At 36.7% G+C, this 16,009-nt stretch overlaps 1 protein-coding gene across 1 annotated transcript in view; it reads right to left on the bottom strand.

Annotated features, from left to right (window-relative positions):
* The window catches only part of SCAPER (S-phase cyclin A associated protein in the ER), a 459,896-nt gene that overhangs the window by 216,908 nt on the left and 226,979 nt on the right, over positions 1 to 16,009 (bottom strand). The window contains 1 exon segment of the mRNA XM_029238862.1: positions 8,404 to 8,530. Coding sequence (XP_029094695.1) covers positions 8,404 to 8,530 — 127 coding nt within the window.

The raw sequence follows: 16,009 nt of genomic DNA, 5'->3' as shown, positions 1-16,009 counted from the left end.
GCTAGTTGAAGAAGGTATCAGAAACATTTTCATTTTACTTTGGGCAATACGATACACTTGTCACCTTCTGACAAAATATGGGTGTCATACAAGCTATGCTGTTACTTGTCAGCTGCTACGAGGAAACAACTACATAAATTGATAACACAGTGAGGGGATCAAAATAAGACGATCTTACAACTGAATGTTTTCCAGTTCCTCTCAAACTGAAGAGTTCCAGCTGAAAATAAGAGAAGTAAAACCTAGTGCAACCATGAGGTTTGGAGGATAGACAGTGTCTACCAGGACCTGGACACAATTTTCTGAACACAATTAGGTTGAAAAAGCTCTTAGGGATTAGTGGTTTATCTTCTCTAGGCATGTGTTAAATAGCCACAAAAAGCAGAAAAAAGGGGAGTGGGGTGAGGAAGGGTTTCTACCTTTCTACCTTCCACAGTTTTTTGTTGGTGGAATTTTGCAAGATAAATTTCAAAAACACCATGGGGTTTGCTATAGGTATGACAAAGTCAATTGTGATTTGACATCTCAATTCAGTTAAATTATGAATGCTGTCAGCTACGTGGTTTACTCATTCAGGTTCAAGAGATTCACAGCTGAATCCCTATTTAAATTTGGCAGGATTCTAAAAAAGTCAGGAAAGGCAACTGGACAAAATCCACGTCCAATCCATTTGCTTAAAGTGTTTACTTATAGTAACAGCATACAAATGTCTCATGTTACTGATAAACCACAGAAAGCTTGTGGGATGCTGTTACTATCCAAACTTAAATGTAATGTTCATTATGGCAGAGTAATGAGAAAGTCAATAAAAATACAAATCACATTTACTTAGAACAAATTTAATACAATGGCAAGTATGATGAAAGTGCCTTTGCATATATGAGAATGTTTTAGAAACTCTTATTTGAAGTAATTAAACATTTCTGCAACAGAAGTGTCTTTGGAGCAATTTATTTTAACTTGAACTTTAATTATATTGTGAAACATAAACATACATTAAGACAGAAAAAAAGGAAAACATTTAGTACAATTTTAAAGAATAATTATAATTTGAACATAACATCACCATCTGGTCAAGAAAAAAGAAGACTAGAAGCACTCAAGAAGCCACTTAGGTAAATCTTCCTGATCATACCATTCACCCTCCTCTTTGGATAATCATTATCCTGATTTTGACGAGAAATATTTTCCGTATCTTCCTTATAGTTTTACCACCTATGTATACAGTCTAAAAGAATAATGTTACCTTTGTCTATCCTTAAAGTTTATGTAACTGGAAATGTAACAGTATATAAATATATTTTGGCGACTTGTGACTACACATTGTTAGATACACTCATGTTGTTACCCATAACTGTAGTTCATCCATTTTTTTTTAAACATCCTTATTGGAGTATAATTGCTTTACAGTGGTGTGTTAGTTTCTGCTTTATAACAAAGTGAATCAGCTATACATATGCATATATCCCCATATCTCCTCCCTCTTGCGTCTCCCCATTCATTTTTACTGTTGAACAATATTCCATTACATGAACATACCATAATTAATATATTCAGCTGTTGATGGATACTTGGGTTATCGTCCATATTTGGTAATTATAAACAATGCTGCTATTGAACATTTGTGTACGTGTCTCCTGGTGCATATATGCATTAATTTCTCTAGGGTATAAACCTAGAAGTAAAATATGATATGCATGCCTTCAACTTTAATTGATCCTGGGCATACATCAGAGAAAACCATAATTCAAAAAGATATGTACACCCCAAGGTTCACTGCAGCACTACTTACAATAGCCAGGACATGGAAGCAACTCAAATGTCCATCAACGGATGAATGGATAAAGAAGATGTGGTACATATATACGATGGAATATTACTCAGCCATAAAAAAGAACAAAATAATGCCATTTTCAGCAACATGGATGGACCTAGAGATTGTCATACTGAGTGAAGTAAGTCAGACAGAGACAAATATCATATGATATCGCTTACATGCGGAGTCTAAAAAAATGGTACAAATAAACTTACCTATAAAACAGAAACAGAGTCACAGATATAGAAAACAAACTTATGGTTACCAAAGGGGAAAGTGGAGGGGTGGATAAATTGGGAGACTGGGATTGACATATACACCCTACTATATATATTGATAAAGTAGATAACTAATAAGAACCTACTGTATAGCACAGGGAAACTCTACTCAATACTATAATGAACTATATGGGAAAAGAATCTAAAAAAGAGTGGATATATGCATATGTATAACTGATTCACTTTGCTGTACAGCAGAAACTAACACAACATTGTAAATCAACTATACTCCAATAAAAATTAATTAAAAAAAATAAACTTGTAGTACCAACTTATATTATCACAAACAGTGTATGAGCATTCCCATTGCTCTAGATCTTTGCTGATACTTGGTATTTTCAGTGTTTAATTTTTGCCATTGTGATAGGTGAATCACAGTACCACACTGCGTTTTTTATTTGGATTTTCCTGATTAATAAAGAGATTGACTATCTTTGCATCTATTTATTGGCTAATTAAGTTTCTCCTTTTGGTTGGTTTTGGTTTGGTTTTTTTCCGCTGCACTGTGCGGCATGTGGGATCTTAGCTCCCCGACCAGGGATCAAACCTGTGTCCCCTGCATTGGGAGTAAGTTCCTCCTTTTGGAATGCCTATTCTCTTGATCATTTTCCTACTGGGTTGTTGGTAGGTTTTTTTTTTTTTCCCTCATTAATTTGTAGGAATTCCTTATATACTCTGGATACCCTTCTTCATGGGTTGTACATATAAAGATCTTCTCCCATTCTGTTCTCTTGTCTTTCTACTCTTTTTTCTGGTGTCTTTTGATGAATAGAAGTTCCTATTTTAATGCAAATTTATCAACACTTCCCTTTATGGTTAATGTCTTTTTTTGTCCAGGCAAAACCCCAAAGTCAAGAAGATATTCTTCTCTTATTTCCGAAAGGCTTTTTTTTCTTTTTACATTTAGGTCAATCTGGAATTAATTTTTTGTTTATAATGTGAGGTAAGATCAAGTTTCATTTTTTAAAAATAAGGATATTTAATCATTATAGCATAATTCACAAAATAGGCCATACTTTCCCCTAATGCTTTACAGTGCCTCCTTTTTCCATACATACATAAACAAGCATACACATTTGAATAGGACTATTTATGTTTTTAATTGTGTTCCATTTTTCTTTTTCTCCATCTTTGCTCCAACAGCGCACTTTCTTAATTACTGCAGCTTTAAGCAAGAGATATGAATAATCTAATCCATGAACATGATAGATTTATTCCTATATAATATTTTGATGATATCATAAATACAATTGATTTTTTTATACTCTCCTTGTATCTAGTGGCCTTGTTAAACTTATTTATTAGCTTATGATGTTAGCTATGTGTTTTTTTTTTTGGAGATACAATTTGTCAGATTAAGGAAATTCCATTCTATTCCTGGTTTACCATCATGAATTGTTTGGCTGCTGAATTTACCAAATGTTTTTACTGCATCTTTCGAGATGATCATTTTTTATTCTTTTTTCTTCTATTAATATAAGCTATGATTGATTTTCCAACATTAAACTGAACTTGAATATCCTGAATAAATCCAACTTTGTTGTTATATATTATTCTTTTAATACACTGCATGATTCGGTTTGCCAAAATTTTGTTTAGGAAATCTGAATCCAAGTTCATGAATGAGATCGGCTTGTAATATGATTTTCTCCAATTTCACTATGATGTCTGTAGGTGTGTATTTCTTTTTATTTATCTGGCTTGAGCTTCATTTGGCTTCATGAATCTGTGGGTTGATTTAGAACTTTTAGAAAGTTCTAAATGATGATGACTTCAAATAATGTTTCTACTCCTCTACTCTCCTTCTGAATAACTATACATACATTAGGCATTTTCACTATATATTATATGCCTCTTACACTCTTCTCTGTGTTTTCCATGTCATCTTCTCTCCATGTTTCAGTCTGCATTCTTTCTTATGACCTACCTTACAGTATACTAATTCCCTGTCCAGCTGGTTTATTCTGCTGTTATCTCACCTACAGTTTTCTTGATTTTAATTACTAAAATATTCAGTTCCAAAACTTCTATTTTCTTTCAAATGTGCTGTACCTTTAAAAAATAATTAATACTTATATCATTGAACATAATAAGCATAGTTCTAGAGCCCCTATTGGCCTGTTTCTATTGATTTTTATCCATGTTGTCTGGCCTTATATACGCCTAATTATCTTTCTATGTCAGACAGTATATTTGAAAATTATTTTGCTGAAGTAATTTGAGACTTAGGTTGATTATTATCTTCCTCCAGAGTAGACTATCCATTTGCTTTTGTTAGGTACCTGGGGGTATTAGCAATTCAAGATCACTTTACTGCTTTTTCCAATGATGGGATTTTCCCAGCTACCCAGATGATTTGCCATTTATCTGCTGTCTGTGCAACGACTGGCATACTTCCTGTTTACAGTTCAGTCCTTTAAGGTCCCAACCCAAAACATGGGTTTTTGGCCACTGTCGTATGACTTACAGTCCTAGACTCCAACAATTTTTCCCCACCAGTTCTGCAATAATATCAAAAGTACTACTCAGCTTCTCATCCGCCCCTTTTGGATCACCAATTGTATCCAGCCCCAAAATGCCTGCCATGTTCCCAGATCTTGGACCAGTAATTCTTCACTACTTGATTAGCAATTCAGTTCCAGTTTGTATTTTGTCTAGCTTTATTCATTGTCATCAGTGAGAGGACTATTCTGAGTTACCTCCTCTGTCACTGCTGTTAGGTCTATAACTAAATATTTTCAAGCTTATCTTTTGTTTCCTTAACACGTAAAAGAACAGTTTTATGATCTGTGACTGGTATTTACAAAGCCTTGCAGTTCCAGTTTCTGCTTGCTCTTACTCATAATGACTTATCCACTTTTGTGCTTGTTTTTTGACTGCAGCTACTCATTCTTATAAAATTACTTGACAGAAATTACCTGAGGCCTAGGATAAAGGTGTCTTCTTCCAATTAGGACTCGCATTTCCTTCTGCCAGGTTTCTAGGGGATGCTACTAACCAATCTGGGACTATTTTAAACTCAATTCACCATTTGATATAATACAGGTAATGTGAACTTGGACTGCAAATCTACTCCAGGGCTGGATTATGGTTATAACTTCTGCACTATACCGAGACACTTTCTTTGCAGTCTCTGAGGTCAGGTGAGAGGGTTCACCATTATGTCGGGGAGCAGGGTATGGTGGTTTTGGCGAAGGGAAAATCTCCTATTAGACTTCATACCTTAGGTAGCCCTTAGGCTTCTACTTTTGTCTCCCTACACCATGAGGCCTGCAAAATCGTAATTCACATTTGCCAGCCTGGCAAATACTCTTGGGGCATTCAGTTATAAGCACAACTGTCTAAACTCTTGCTTTTTCTTTGGCCTGATAACTCTTTATTTCTCCTTAGCTCTTTGATGCTTTTAAGAAAATTACTTTTAAATTTTTTCCAGAATTTTTAGATGTTTTTGATGGTAGAGTTGGTGTAAGTCCCCTAGATCACCATATTCCTTACAGAAGTGGCTGCGGTTTGTTAAAAAGCATAATACATGCAAGAAAGCTTACAAACGTTTTATTTCTGAACAGAATCAGAGAACCCAAAAAGCCAGAAGGGACGTGAGACACACAGTAAGTATTCCAAAACCCAGGTCTCCTCAGTTTCCAAATCTCTTTTGTGACAAGAGCATTTTTGTGCATCACACATTTAACCTGTTAGCCCTAAAAACATTTCTCAGAACTTCAGAAAAATTACCTAAGGAAACTGTCAAAGCAGTAACAGAAAGCATCAGTGTGTTGAGGTCTAAATTAGAGGACAAAGACCTCAAGGTTAATCTCTCACCATTCCTCAGTGAGTGCTTGCCCAAGTTCTACCAGTCCCCCACCCCCACCCCCATCACTTCTAGTCTGTCTTCAAATCCTTCACTGGGTACTTGGCTTTGGTGTTAATGATTTTGTTACTCCAGGCAGTTTTCCAAACAAAAAGGAATGGTTATTTATAATTCCTAGACTGAAATCATAAATACCATCAGCTGAATTACACTGAAATGTCCGTATAACTCTATGAACAGAAGTTCACATAAAGTTAGTCTGTCTTGGCTAGGTAAAAAGGATTTTAGTTATAAAAGTTGCAAAAGGATCTTTTTGTAGGTAAGTTTAGACTCTTAGGTGGTCCTGCAGTGTATACTCTGAGGACAGCTTTGCAGCAACGTTCCTGACACAGATCATTTAGGCTGGGAGCCAGACAACATTTTTCTCCCTCAAATTATAAGGGATCAGTAAATTGCCCCTTTGTGAATGAAATAACTTTACTTAGATTTTCATACTGAAATACCATACTGAATACCTTTCTTATACAGATCATTTTACTTTTTGCTCAAAAATTTTGTGATTACTTCAGTCTGAAACAGTATTCATGAGATATGGTATACATGGTGGTATCTTCAAGCAAGTGCCTTTTAGTTCAAAGTATAAGTACCCTTTATAAAAAAAAATCAGTATCTGCTAATTTTAAAATAATTAGAGATTTTTCCAAGGTATATAAAACCTCCAAACACTCCATCTAGTACATGTTGGACAACTAACAGCTTCTGAACTCTCCCATACTCTGAAAGGGACATGTTATACAAAAGAACTGACTCTATGTGGCTCTGCCATGATATCACAGTGAATATGCTGCTCTCAGTTCCTACAGAGGATTGTATTTTCTGATGCCAAAATGCAGCTGAGCACTATCTTGTAAAGCTGATCATTCATATGACTGAAAACCTGGTAATTCCACCCATGAGGCATATCCCCTAGAGTAGAGCACTGATTCTCAAAGTATAGTCCCTGGACCAGCAGCATCAGTGTCACTTGGGAACATATTAGAAATACAGATTCTTGGGACCCACTCCAGACCCACTGAATCAGAAATCCAAGGTGTTTTAACAAGTCCTCTAGGTGATTCTGATGCAGACTGAAGTCTGAGGCTCCCTGCTTTAGAGAAATTCTTGTTCACTTGCTCTGATACAAGAATTGTTTGAGCAGAATTGCCCCTTCTCTCTCTACCTCTCCCCCTGCCACACAGACACATCCAATCCCAAAAATGAACATCTACTGTCAGGAGAACAATATAAAAAAATGTACTACTAACACAATGTAGTACTCACTATACAACAGAGAAAATAAATGAAAAACAGCTACATTTACAAGCTTAAATAAAACTTAGACCCATAATTTTGATTGAAAAAAATCACGTTAAGACTGCAGTGTGATATTTTATAAAGGTTAGACACAAACAAAACTAAATAATATATTATTTAAATATATATTTATGTGATAAAGCAATAATACTATTTTTAAAAAACAAAGAAAGGATACCCCTTTAATTCTGTACAGTATTTCCCTCAGAGGGAGCAGAGGCAAGGGGATAGGGTGAGGAAGGAACACAGTGGGAACCATAAATGTACTGGGATCAATCTAGTTCTTAGGTTGGTCATGAGATTGCAGCTGTTCACTTATTTATGTAATTTTTATCACTACATTCTTTTGTATATATAAAATATTATATAATACATTTTAAACCCAGAAAACAAAAAAATGCAGCTAATAAAGATAGTTATTACCTTAAGTAGAAAAATTAGAAACCACCTAAGTGATATAAATTGTGTAAATTGTGATATGTTCATTCAGTAAAAAAGAATTTTAAAATATATGAGAAAAAATTTATGATAAAATGAGTTAGATAAAATAATGTAAAAAATGTACAGTAAAAGGATTAGAAAAAATACAATAAAATGTCAATAGTGGGTATTACAGGGAGTTTTGTTTCTTCTTTGTACATTTAAATTTTTCTATAGTGAATAATGAATACTTTAAAAATCATTAAGGATTTTTAAAACTGTCACTGAAACATTTACTAACTCTAAGTCATTAAAGAAAACTACCAAATCTTCCATTGGAAACAGGAAGGAAGTTGGTATTTTGTGAAAATCTGTGATATATGAGCTTTATAATTCAAAGTTTTATATTTTCTGCCATAAAACTGTGTATCTTTATTACTCTGATTTCATTTAAAATAATTTCATGTTGTTTGTGTGGGAGGAAATATGACTGAGAAAACCATGACCTAAAGAATATATTTTTGCCATAGAGGACTTCAATTAAAACAACTAAAAACAACTTCGATATCCTTAAGAACAAAAAGAAAAAATATCCACCAATGGTTGACCAGCTTTTGGAAACACCGAAGAAACACATATACTGAGAGTCTGCCTTATAGCCCCAGAGCCCATCATAATAAGAAAGAAACATAAAGATTAAGGCCAGAGGCCAGAGATTAGTTACATACCTCTTTTTCCAATATTCTAGCGACCTCACCAAGGGTACGATCTAAAGCAGAAACCTTATTGTTTGCCCATGAGCCACTGTCTTGTACTTGTAGTTGTTTTAGAAGATCTTTGGCTAATCGCTGAAGCCTTGGATACAAAATGAAAGAGAAGAATGACATGAATGTATTAGGCTATAATATTTCATTTTCCTAAATATTTTTAAACAAAAGTTACTTTCATTATTGTGTTAGAAACTGCTTCATAGAGCACCTAAGGGGAAGAAAAACAAACCACTCCTAAGGCTGGTATTATCCTATGTTCACAAACACCAATCTAGTCCTTGTGACACAAAATAGATCTAGAGGACAGTACTGTCCATTCACAGGATTAGCTGGAGCAATTGCTGCCATCAGTTTCCACGTGACCCTTAAACTAGAACAGAATTGGAGATGGGGAAAGGTGAGAGTATGATGGCAGAGAAAATGAGTATAAGACCCTGAGCAGGTTTTCATATTCTGATTTAAGTCTTCAAGGTAGCCTTGGATACCATGTTATAAGCACTGTAAACTCTCAGAATATCAAACTCTCCATTTTCCAATTTACAGGCAATTTGGGGATTTCCTGCCACTGCTGATGTCATTTAGACAATACAGCAATTATTTCCTTTTCACCAAGAATAACACATATTTCCTAGATCGTAAGATTCTTTAGTAAGGGGAATGTATGTAATATTTCTTTGAAGCCCTTACTTCTTCTGTTTCACATACCTTACTCTTTGATCAATCTTCCTCTCCTTTCAACTTACTTGCTTGAGTATCCTACCAACAGATACTCACCAGTCACTTTCCCAGATCTCTCCACTTTCCCCTATGCATCATCTCCCTGTTGCCTTACTTCCATTTTTATCTATGATTGATTCCATAGGCCATCATTATAATCACTTTCTTGTAAACGTGTGCTACATTCCCTTTCTGTTGTTCTGTTACTCCTACAGCTAACCCCCAGCCATGGTAACAATCACTAATGTTTGTTTAGTGGGCCAGGCATCCCTCTCAGTGCCTTGTATACATTAATTTATTTAGCTGGATTAGTGAACATCTGCCTGCCTTTTCCATTTTTGATACTGAGAAATAGACATACCATGCAAAAGACTGGTATGACTACAGATTCAGAATCTTACTAATATACGTTTGTCTAGTCTGCTCACTCTCCTACAAAGACTTGCTTCATATATTGCTCAATCTCCTCACAACTCCACCCATTCCTTTCTCCCCATTGCTTTCACATAAGAACTTACATTTTTTAGAGAAAATAGAAGCTACTGGAACCAGAAAATCTTTCTGCAACAAAATCTACAAGGATATCAGCACTTCACCCATACTCTCCCTTATTTCTCCTATTACAATCAAGGAAGACTGATTCCTCCCATGTAGGGCTAGTCTTGCCACACAGGCTCTGTATGCACGAGGTCTTCCTGGATCTAAATCCCGCTCTTCCTGCTTCAGTGTCTTTGCAAATGCTATTCATTCATTCCTCTGAAATGCTTCCCCCACCTCCACATTATCTAGAAAATTCCTACTTATCCCTAAGTTTTTAGGCCAAACATTGCTTTCTCTGATTTGACTATTCCTTCAAATCACTTATTACAAGTCTCTCCCACGCAGAGATTTACAACAGAACTTTTGGTAATGATGGGAATGTTCCATATCTGTACTGTCCAACATGGTGGCTGCTAGCCAAATGTACCTATTGTGCACTTGAAATATAGTTAGTGTGACTGAGGAACTAAATTTTAAGTTTTATTTAATTTTAGTAATTTAAAAAGCCATATGTGGCTAGAAGCTATCATACTGGACAGTGCAGAAGCACAGTATTAACTTCATGAGACAGGGTTCTTTTCTTTTTTTTATTATTAATTAATTTATTTTTGGCTGCACTGGGTCTTCGTTGCTGCAGATGGGCTTTCTCTAGTTGCAGCTAGCGGGGGCTACTCTTCGTTGTGGTGCACGGGCTTCTCATCGTGGGGGATTCTCTTTGTTGTGGAGCACAGGCTCTAGGCGCGAGGGCTTCAGTCGTTGTGACTCGTGGGCTCTAGAGCACAGGCTCAGTAGTTGTGGTGCACAGGCTTAGTTGCTCCGTGGCATGTGGGATCTCCCTGGACCAGGGATCGAACCTGTGTCCCCTGCATTGGCACGTGGATTCTTAACCACTGCGCCACTATCCCGAGACAGGGTTCTTGTCGACCCATTCACCATCTTATCCGTAGCACCTCTAGATAAGTACCCTCAATAGATACTTAATGATGAATGGTCTAAGAAGAAATTTCTTCTTTACATTAATATTAATAGTATCCATAACCTCATATGTTACAAAATGCTTTCATGTACATGATCATTTTTAGTCCTCTGAAAAACACTGTCCATCCCTGTTTGAAAAATGAAGACGCCAAGGCTCAGGCAAATTAGGTGACTTTCCCAAGGCCTCACGACTGGTAAATGTATTATTGGGACTAGAAACCTAGGCCTTTAATCTTCAAATTTCATGCTTTGTCTCCACACCATATTAGTCAATTCAAATAAGGAAATTTCATTCACAAATGAATAATATCTTAGAATATAATTTCATCTAGAAATGTATTTATGTAAAAAAATTGAACTCCTCAAAGAATACAACAGTAATTGCAGTTCAAAAAGGCCCTGGTGAACTCCAGTTTAAACCTAAGCTATCCATATGAAGTTTACTTTGATAAGTCAAGGAATAAATACAAACTCTAAAATCAGAAACACCTATGCTTAAACTCTGGTTCCAGAACATACCACATATGTAAACCCTGGGGAGGTTATTTATCTACTTTCAATCTCAGTTTCTTCAACTTGAAAGTGGAGATTTTATATATATATATATATTTTTTTTCTTTCAGAGCTTCTGAAGATTAGAGATAATTAATGTAATGTACCTAACACCATTCACTAAAGTAGACATGCAATAAATGACCAACTCTTATTACTATTCATTGACAGAAAGTCTCAACCTAACAAAAGGAAAAAGGGAATATAAAAAATACAAAAATAGAGTAAGAGCAACATACTTCTTTTCTTCCTAATCGAATATGGGCTAGAGTCCCATCCGATTAAAGTTACTGACCTTATCATGTGGATGAATATTGGCAGCGAACTTCATTGTGTGACAGATAAGTAGCCACTTCAGCTTTTGGCTGAATAAAGCCTGCACACCATGTAACTGAATATCCAGCCATAGCAATGGATGCATATGAATCTAGCACTATTCTTACCAAGAATGCTCACATTCCACTGAAAACCAGGGGTATTTAGGGAGGCACAAGGGCCATTTTAATTCACAGAATACAAGAGGCTTGTATTTCACCCTGAGGTAAATCAAATCTGGGGTTCATATGAACCTATCTTTCAAGGAACAATGCCAAATCAAGGGGATGCTTAGGTAACATGAGCTAAACCTGTTTTATTCCCTGCCTCCAAAGAAGTACCACAAATAATACAGCCCCTCTCAAGAAAAACATTAGATTTTGATTCATACTATAAATAATGATAGAATGTCACAGGACTCAAGCCCTGAAAGCTGTATTTTCCCTACAGGGCAAGAATAGGAGCTGTTTAGAGGGTGCAGATTTATTAATACAGAAATTGCTATTTGAGTTACTTCTGGCATGTTAATTTTTTCTAGCATGAAAAGAAAAAGTGAAGGATTCATAACTCCTAGCCTAGAACATGAGAAGTATCTGTCAGGTAAATGGCTTTATGGAGAATTTTTTAAGGTCAGGTATTTTCTTCTCAAAACTTGAACAAATTCTAACAACTCTAAGTTCAAACCTGTCACTGGCAAATGTGAAATGTAAGGATCCCTAACTTTTATCACAATTTTGGGAGGTTCATTAGGATCATTGGGAAGATTTATAAAAGTGTAAGAAAGGGGAATGGGCCCACGTTAGGAACTAACATTGTTCTTCGGTGTGATGGACAGGAAGACATAAACATATTAACTTCTTTTTTCTTTCACCTCCTCTATCTGAAAGGTACATAGTCTAAATTTAAGGCTACTGGTTCCCCTTCCATTTGTAAATAATATGCTTAAGCCTGTATTTCTAAATGTAACAGCCTAAGAAATCCCCATATTAAGATGAAAAAATCAGTGTGCATATATTGCCTCCTACATTGATCATCATTCATTGTTGCCAGCCAGCATCCTTTCCTGTGGAAAAAGAACCCATCTATCCCTTTCAGGGAACTACCTCACCTTCATACTTACATGGGTATACTAGATGTGCTCAATGCTATCAGGGTGTTGCTGCTCCCAGGCCCTCATTCTTAGCGGAAAGATCTAGAAAATGTGTGTATATTATTATATAAATGAATATAAAAAATACATATAACTGGGCGCAGTGGTTGAGAGTCCACCTGCCGATGCAGGGGACACGGGTTTGTGCCCCGGTCCGGAAGGATCCCACATGCTGCACAGCGGCTGGGCCCGTGAGCCATGGCCGCTGAGCCTGCATGTCCGGAGCCTGTGCTCCGCAACGGGAGAGGCCACAACAGTGAGAGGCCGGCGTATCGCAAAAAAAAAAAAAAAAAAAAAAAAAAACCATAGAACTACATATATAATTATACATACACAGAGTTGACGCTTGAGCAACAGGGCTTTGAACTGTGCAGGTCCATCTATACGCAGATTTTTTTCACTATGTATGTCCTACAGGATTCAGGGTTGGTTGAATCCGTGAACACAGAACTTTGGAGGGGAAGGCCAACCGTAAAAGTTACAGGCAGATTTCTGACTGCTCGGAGGGCCGGTGCCCCAGCCCCCACCCTCACTGTTCAAGGGTCACGTGTGTGTGTGTGTGTGTGTGTGTGTGTGTGTGTGTGTGTGTATATCCCTACACTTTACATCTATATTTATTTCTACTTATATATATAATGGAAAATATAAGTTAAAACCGATACCTACAATTCCAATTCACCACCATAGGATTTTCTATTCTCCCTGGGTCTATTTTTAACTCTCTTCTCTCATCCTTAATATATTTACTTATGTGAACAATCCACCTAACGTATCATGCATCTTTCTTTATGCATACTGTTATCTTCCTGCTTGGCCTCCAACTCCCTACTCTGGGCTCTTCTGCCATTCTCAGCTTGCTTGGGTTTCACACCCTTTGCAAGACTCCCCTGACAGACTGTGCCAGGATGACATTCCATGGATTACCCTCCTCATTTGGCTCTGATTCCCCACACCAGGCCATGGTGTCCTACCCCACATGGAAGCTCCCTGCGCTCTGCTTGGGCTCTGAACCTCCATACCTGGCGCCCCTCCTTAGCCTACTCTGACACCCACCATTGTGCCACTGCTGCCTCCAGCCATCCAGCCAGTGCAGATGGTTGCTTGGTGCTCTCACTTCTAGTGGCTTTAGGACTGAATTTTTCTGGAAAGGGAGGGGAAACTGGAGGAAGAGTCATTTTCATTTATTAGCTAGAATAATTTTATAAGGAGACATTTCTTTTCATCTGCTATTTGGTTACCAATTTCAATCGGTTACAATAATTATCCTTTTTGATGCTCAAATTGTCCTATTTTTGTCTATTAGTAAACTTTTCAAGTCAGCGCCTGAGTCTTTTGATAAAACACTAGCAGTCTTTGAGAGATTCCTTGCCATCTAGTATGACAGAGCATTCAGATCTAGCATTAGACATTTTTCCAAGAAGTTCTTGCTCCCTTTAGTGAGATATGCTCACTGCTACTGCATTGGTCATTGTTTCTAGGCCTCTTCAATCAACACAGCTAGGAAATAAGTGAATGTGTGTACACACACATACATAATACATGTGTATCTATATATGTATATACACAAATACGTATACACACAAATATGCAGAACACTTTTTAAAAGATAAAATATCTCATAAATTCATATATTTCAAATTCAGTCCTACAGGGTTATTACCTGATCTCTAATGTATTACATCTATCTCCTTTCATCCAGACTGAGAATTCAGTTTCTCAGTAATACAGGGGATGAAAGAATGCTAGTCTCCATAATCTTCTTTACTTTATCCTTATTATTATGCACATAGACTCAGAATAACATTATCAATAATACCATCACCAATATAACTGGAGAATGGTTAATTTTTTAGAATATGTTTTCCTCATTCTCCCCAATATTTTTCTTATAGTTATACTATAAAAACAACTGAGATACAGTTATTACATAATATTCTTTTTCTTCTGGCCATCAGTTATTCTTAGTTCTATAAGAAACTATAACTTTACTATTCATCCCTAGTCTTTATGTTGATGTCTAATAATTTTGATTGTCTAAGGTTCATTCTCTCTTAGTATTTAAGATCCTCAAGAAAAGAAAATGTGGGTCAAGGATTTTGTAACTGGCAAAACTGATTTTTTTTTTTTTTTATTTTACAGTACGCGGGCCTCTCACTGTTGTGGCCTCTCCCGTTGTGGAGCACAGGCTCCGGACGTGCAGGCTCAGCGGCCATGGCTCACGGGCCCAGCCGCTCCGCGGCATGTGGGATCTTCCCAGATCGGGGCACGAACCTGTGTCCCCTGCATCGGCACGCGGACTCTCAACCACTGCGCCACCAGGGAAGCCCGGCAAAACTGATTTTTGAGGGCATAAAATTATTGATGAGAAAGAGCAAGAACTAAGGCAACATTGTTCACATCAGCCCTTCTTGAGAAACCTACTTAAGAATGAGGTTCAGGTGCTTCTCTCAGATTGGTTCCCTGAACCTTCCAGTGAAAACCTGTTAGCTATTTTGGGGTTATCCTTTCCTTACATCTGTTATCCCAGTTGCTTCTCTTTGCTTTCTTTCACACTGATGTCATTACCATGCAGGTCTTGTGGCTATTTGTTCCCATCCACTTGCATTTCAGATTTCATGTAGATATCTGGCAATGTAGTGTTTTTTGTAAATGCTTCCATGGGTTTTGGGTTTTCTTTATTAGTTATCTGGTTTTTATATTAAAATTTGAAGATATTGAAAAATTATGCTTCTATTGCTACTGCCATTTTTCTAGGCTTATAATTTAAAAGAATATCCTGGTTGCCCTGTGGCGAAGAGACTGTAGTAAACAAGGGCAGAGCAGTGTAGAACTAATTAGGAAGCTGCTACAATAATCTGGATGAGAGACACTGGTAGGTTAGACTACACTAGTTACTATGGAGGTAATGAATAGTTGTCAGATTCTGAATATATTTTACAGATACAGCCAATAGAATTTTTTGATGGACTGGAAGAGTGTGAGAAAAAGGATGACTCTAAAGATTTTAGATGTCTTAATTTAAGGATGGGCTTGCCATCCTTAAATTAAGGATGAGCAAAAATATGAGGGGGAAGGTATGGGAGCAAATTTCAGGAGTTTAATTTTGCACATGTTCACTTAAGACATCCAAGTGAACAGAGACATTCAAGTGGAAATGCTAAATAGGAAGCTGGATATAGTGTTCTGGAGTTCTGGGGACAGGTCTGTATTGGAGACATAAATTTAAAGTCCCTCCAGATACTAGATGTTTAAAGTCATGAAACTAAATGAGATTACCAAGGGAGTAATTCTCTATTTGAACTCTCAGGACAA

This window comes from Monodon monoceros, unplaced genomic scaffold, assembly GCF_005190385.1.
Source record: "Monodon monoceros isolate NGI ecotype Baffin Bay Population unplaced genomic scaffold, NGI_Narwhal_1 Super_Scaffold_21, whole genome shotgun sequence".
In the NCBI taxonomy this organism is placed as follows: Eukaryota; Metazoa; Chordata; class Mammalia; order Artiodactyla; family Monodontidae; genus Monodon; species Monodon monoceros.
This window is presented reverse-complemented; position numbering and strand designations above follow the sequence as displayed.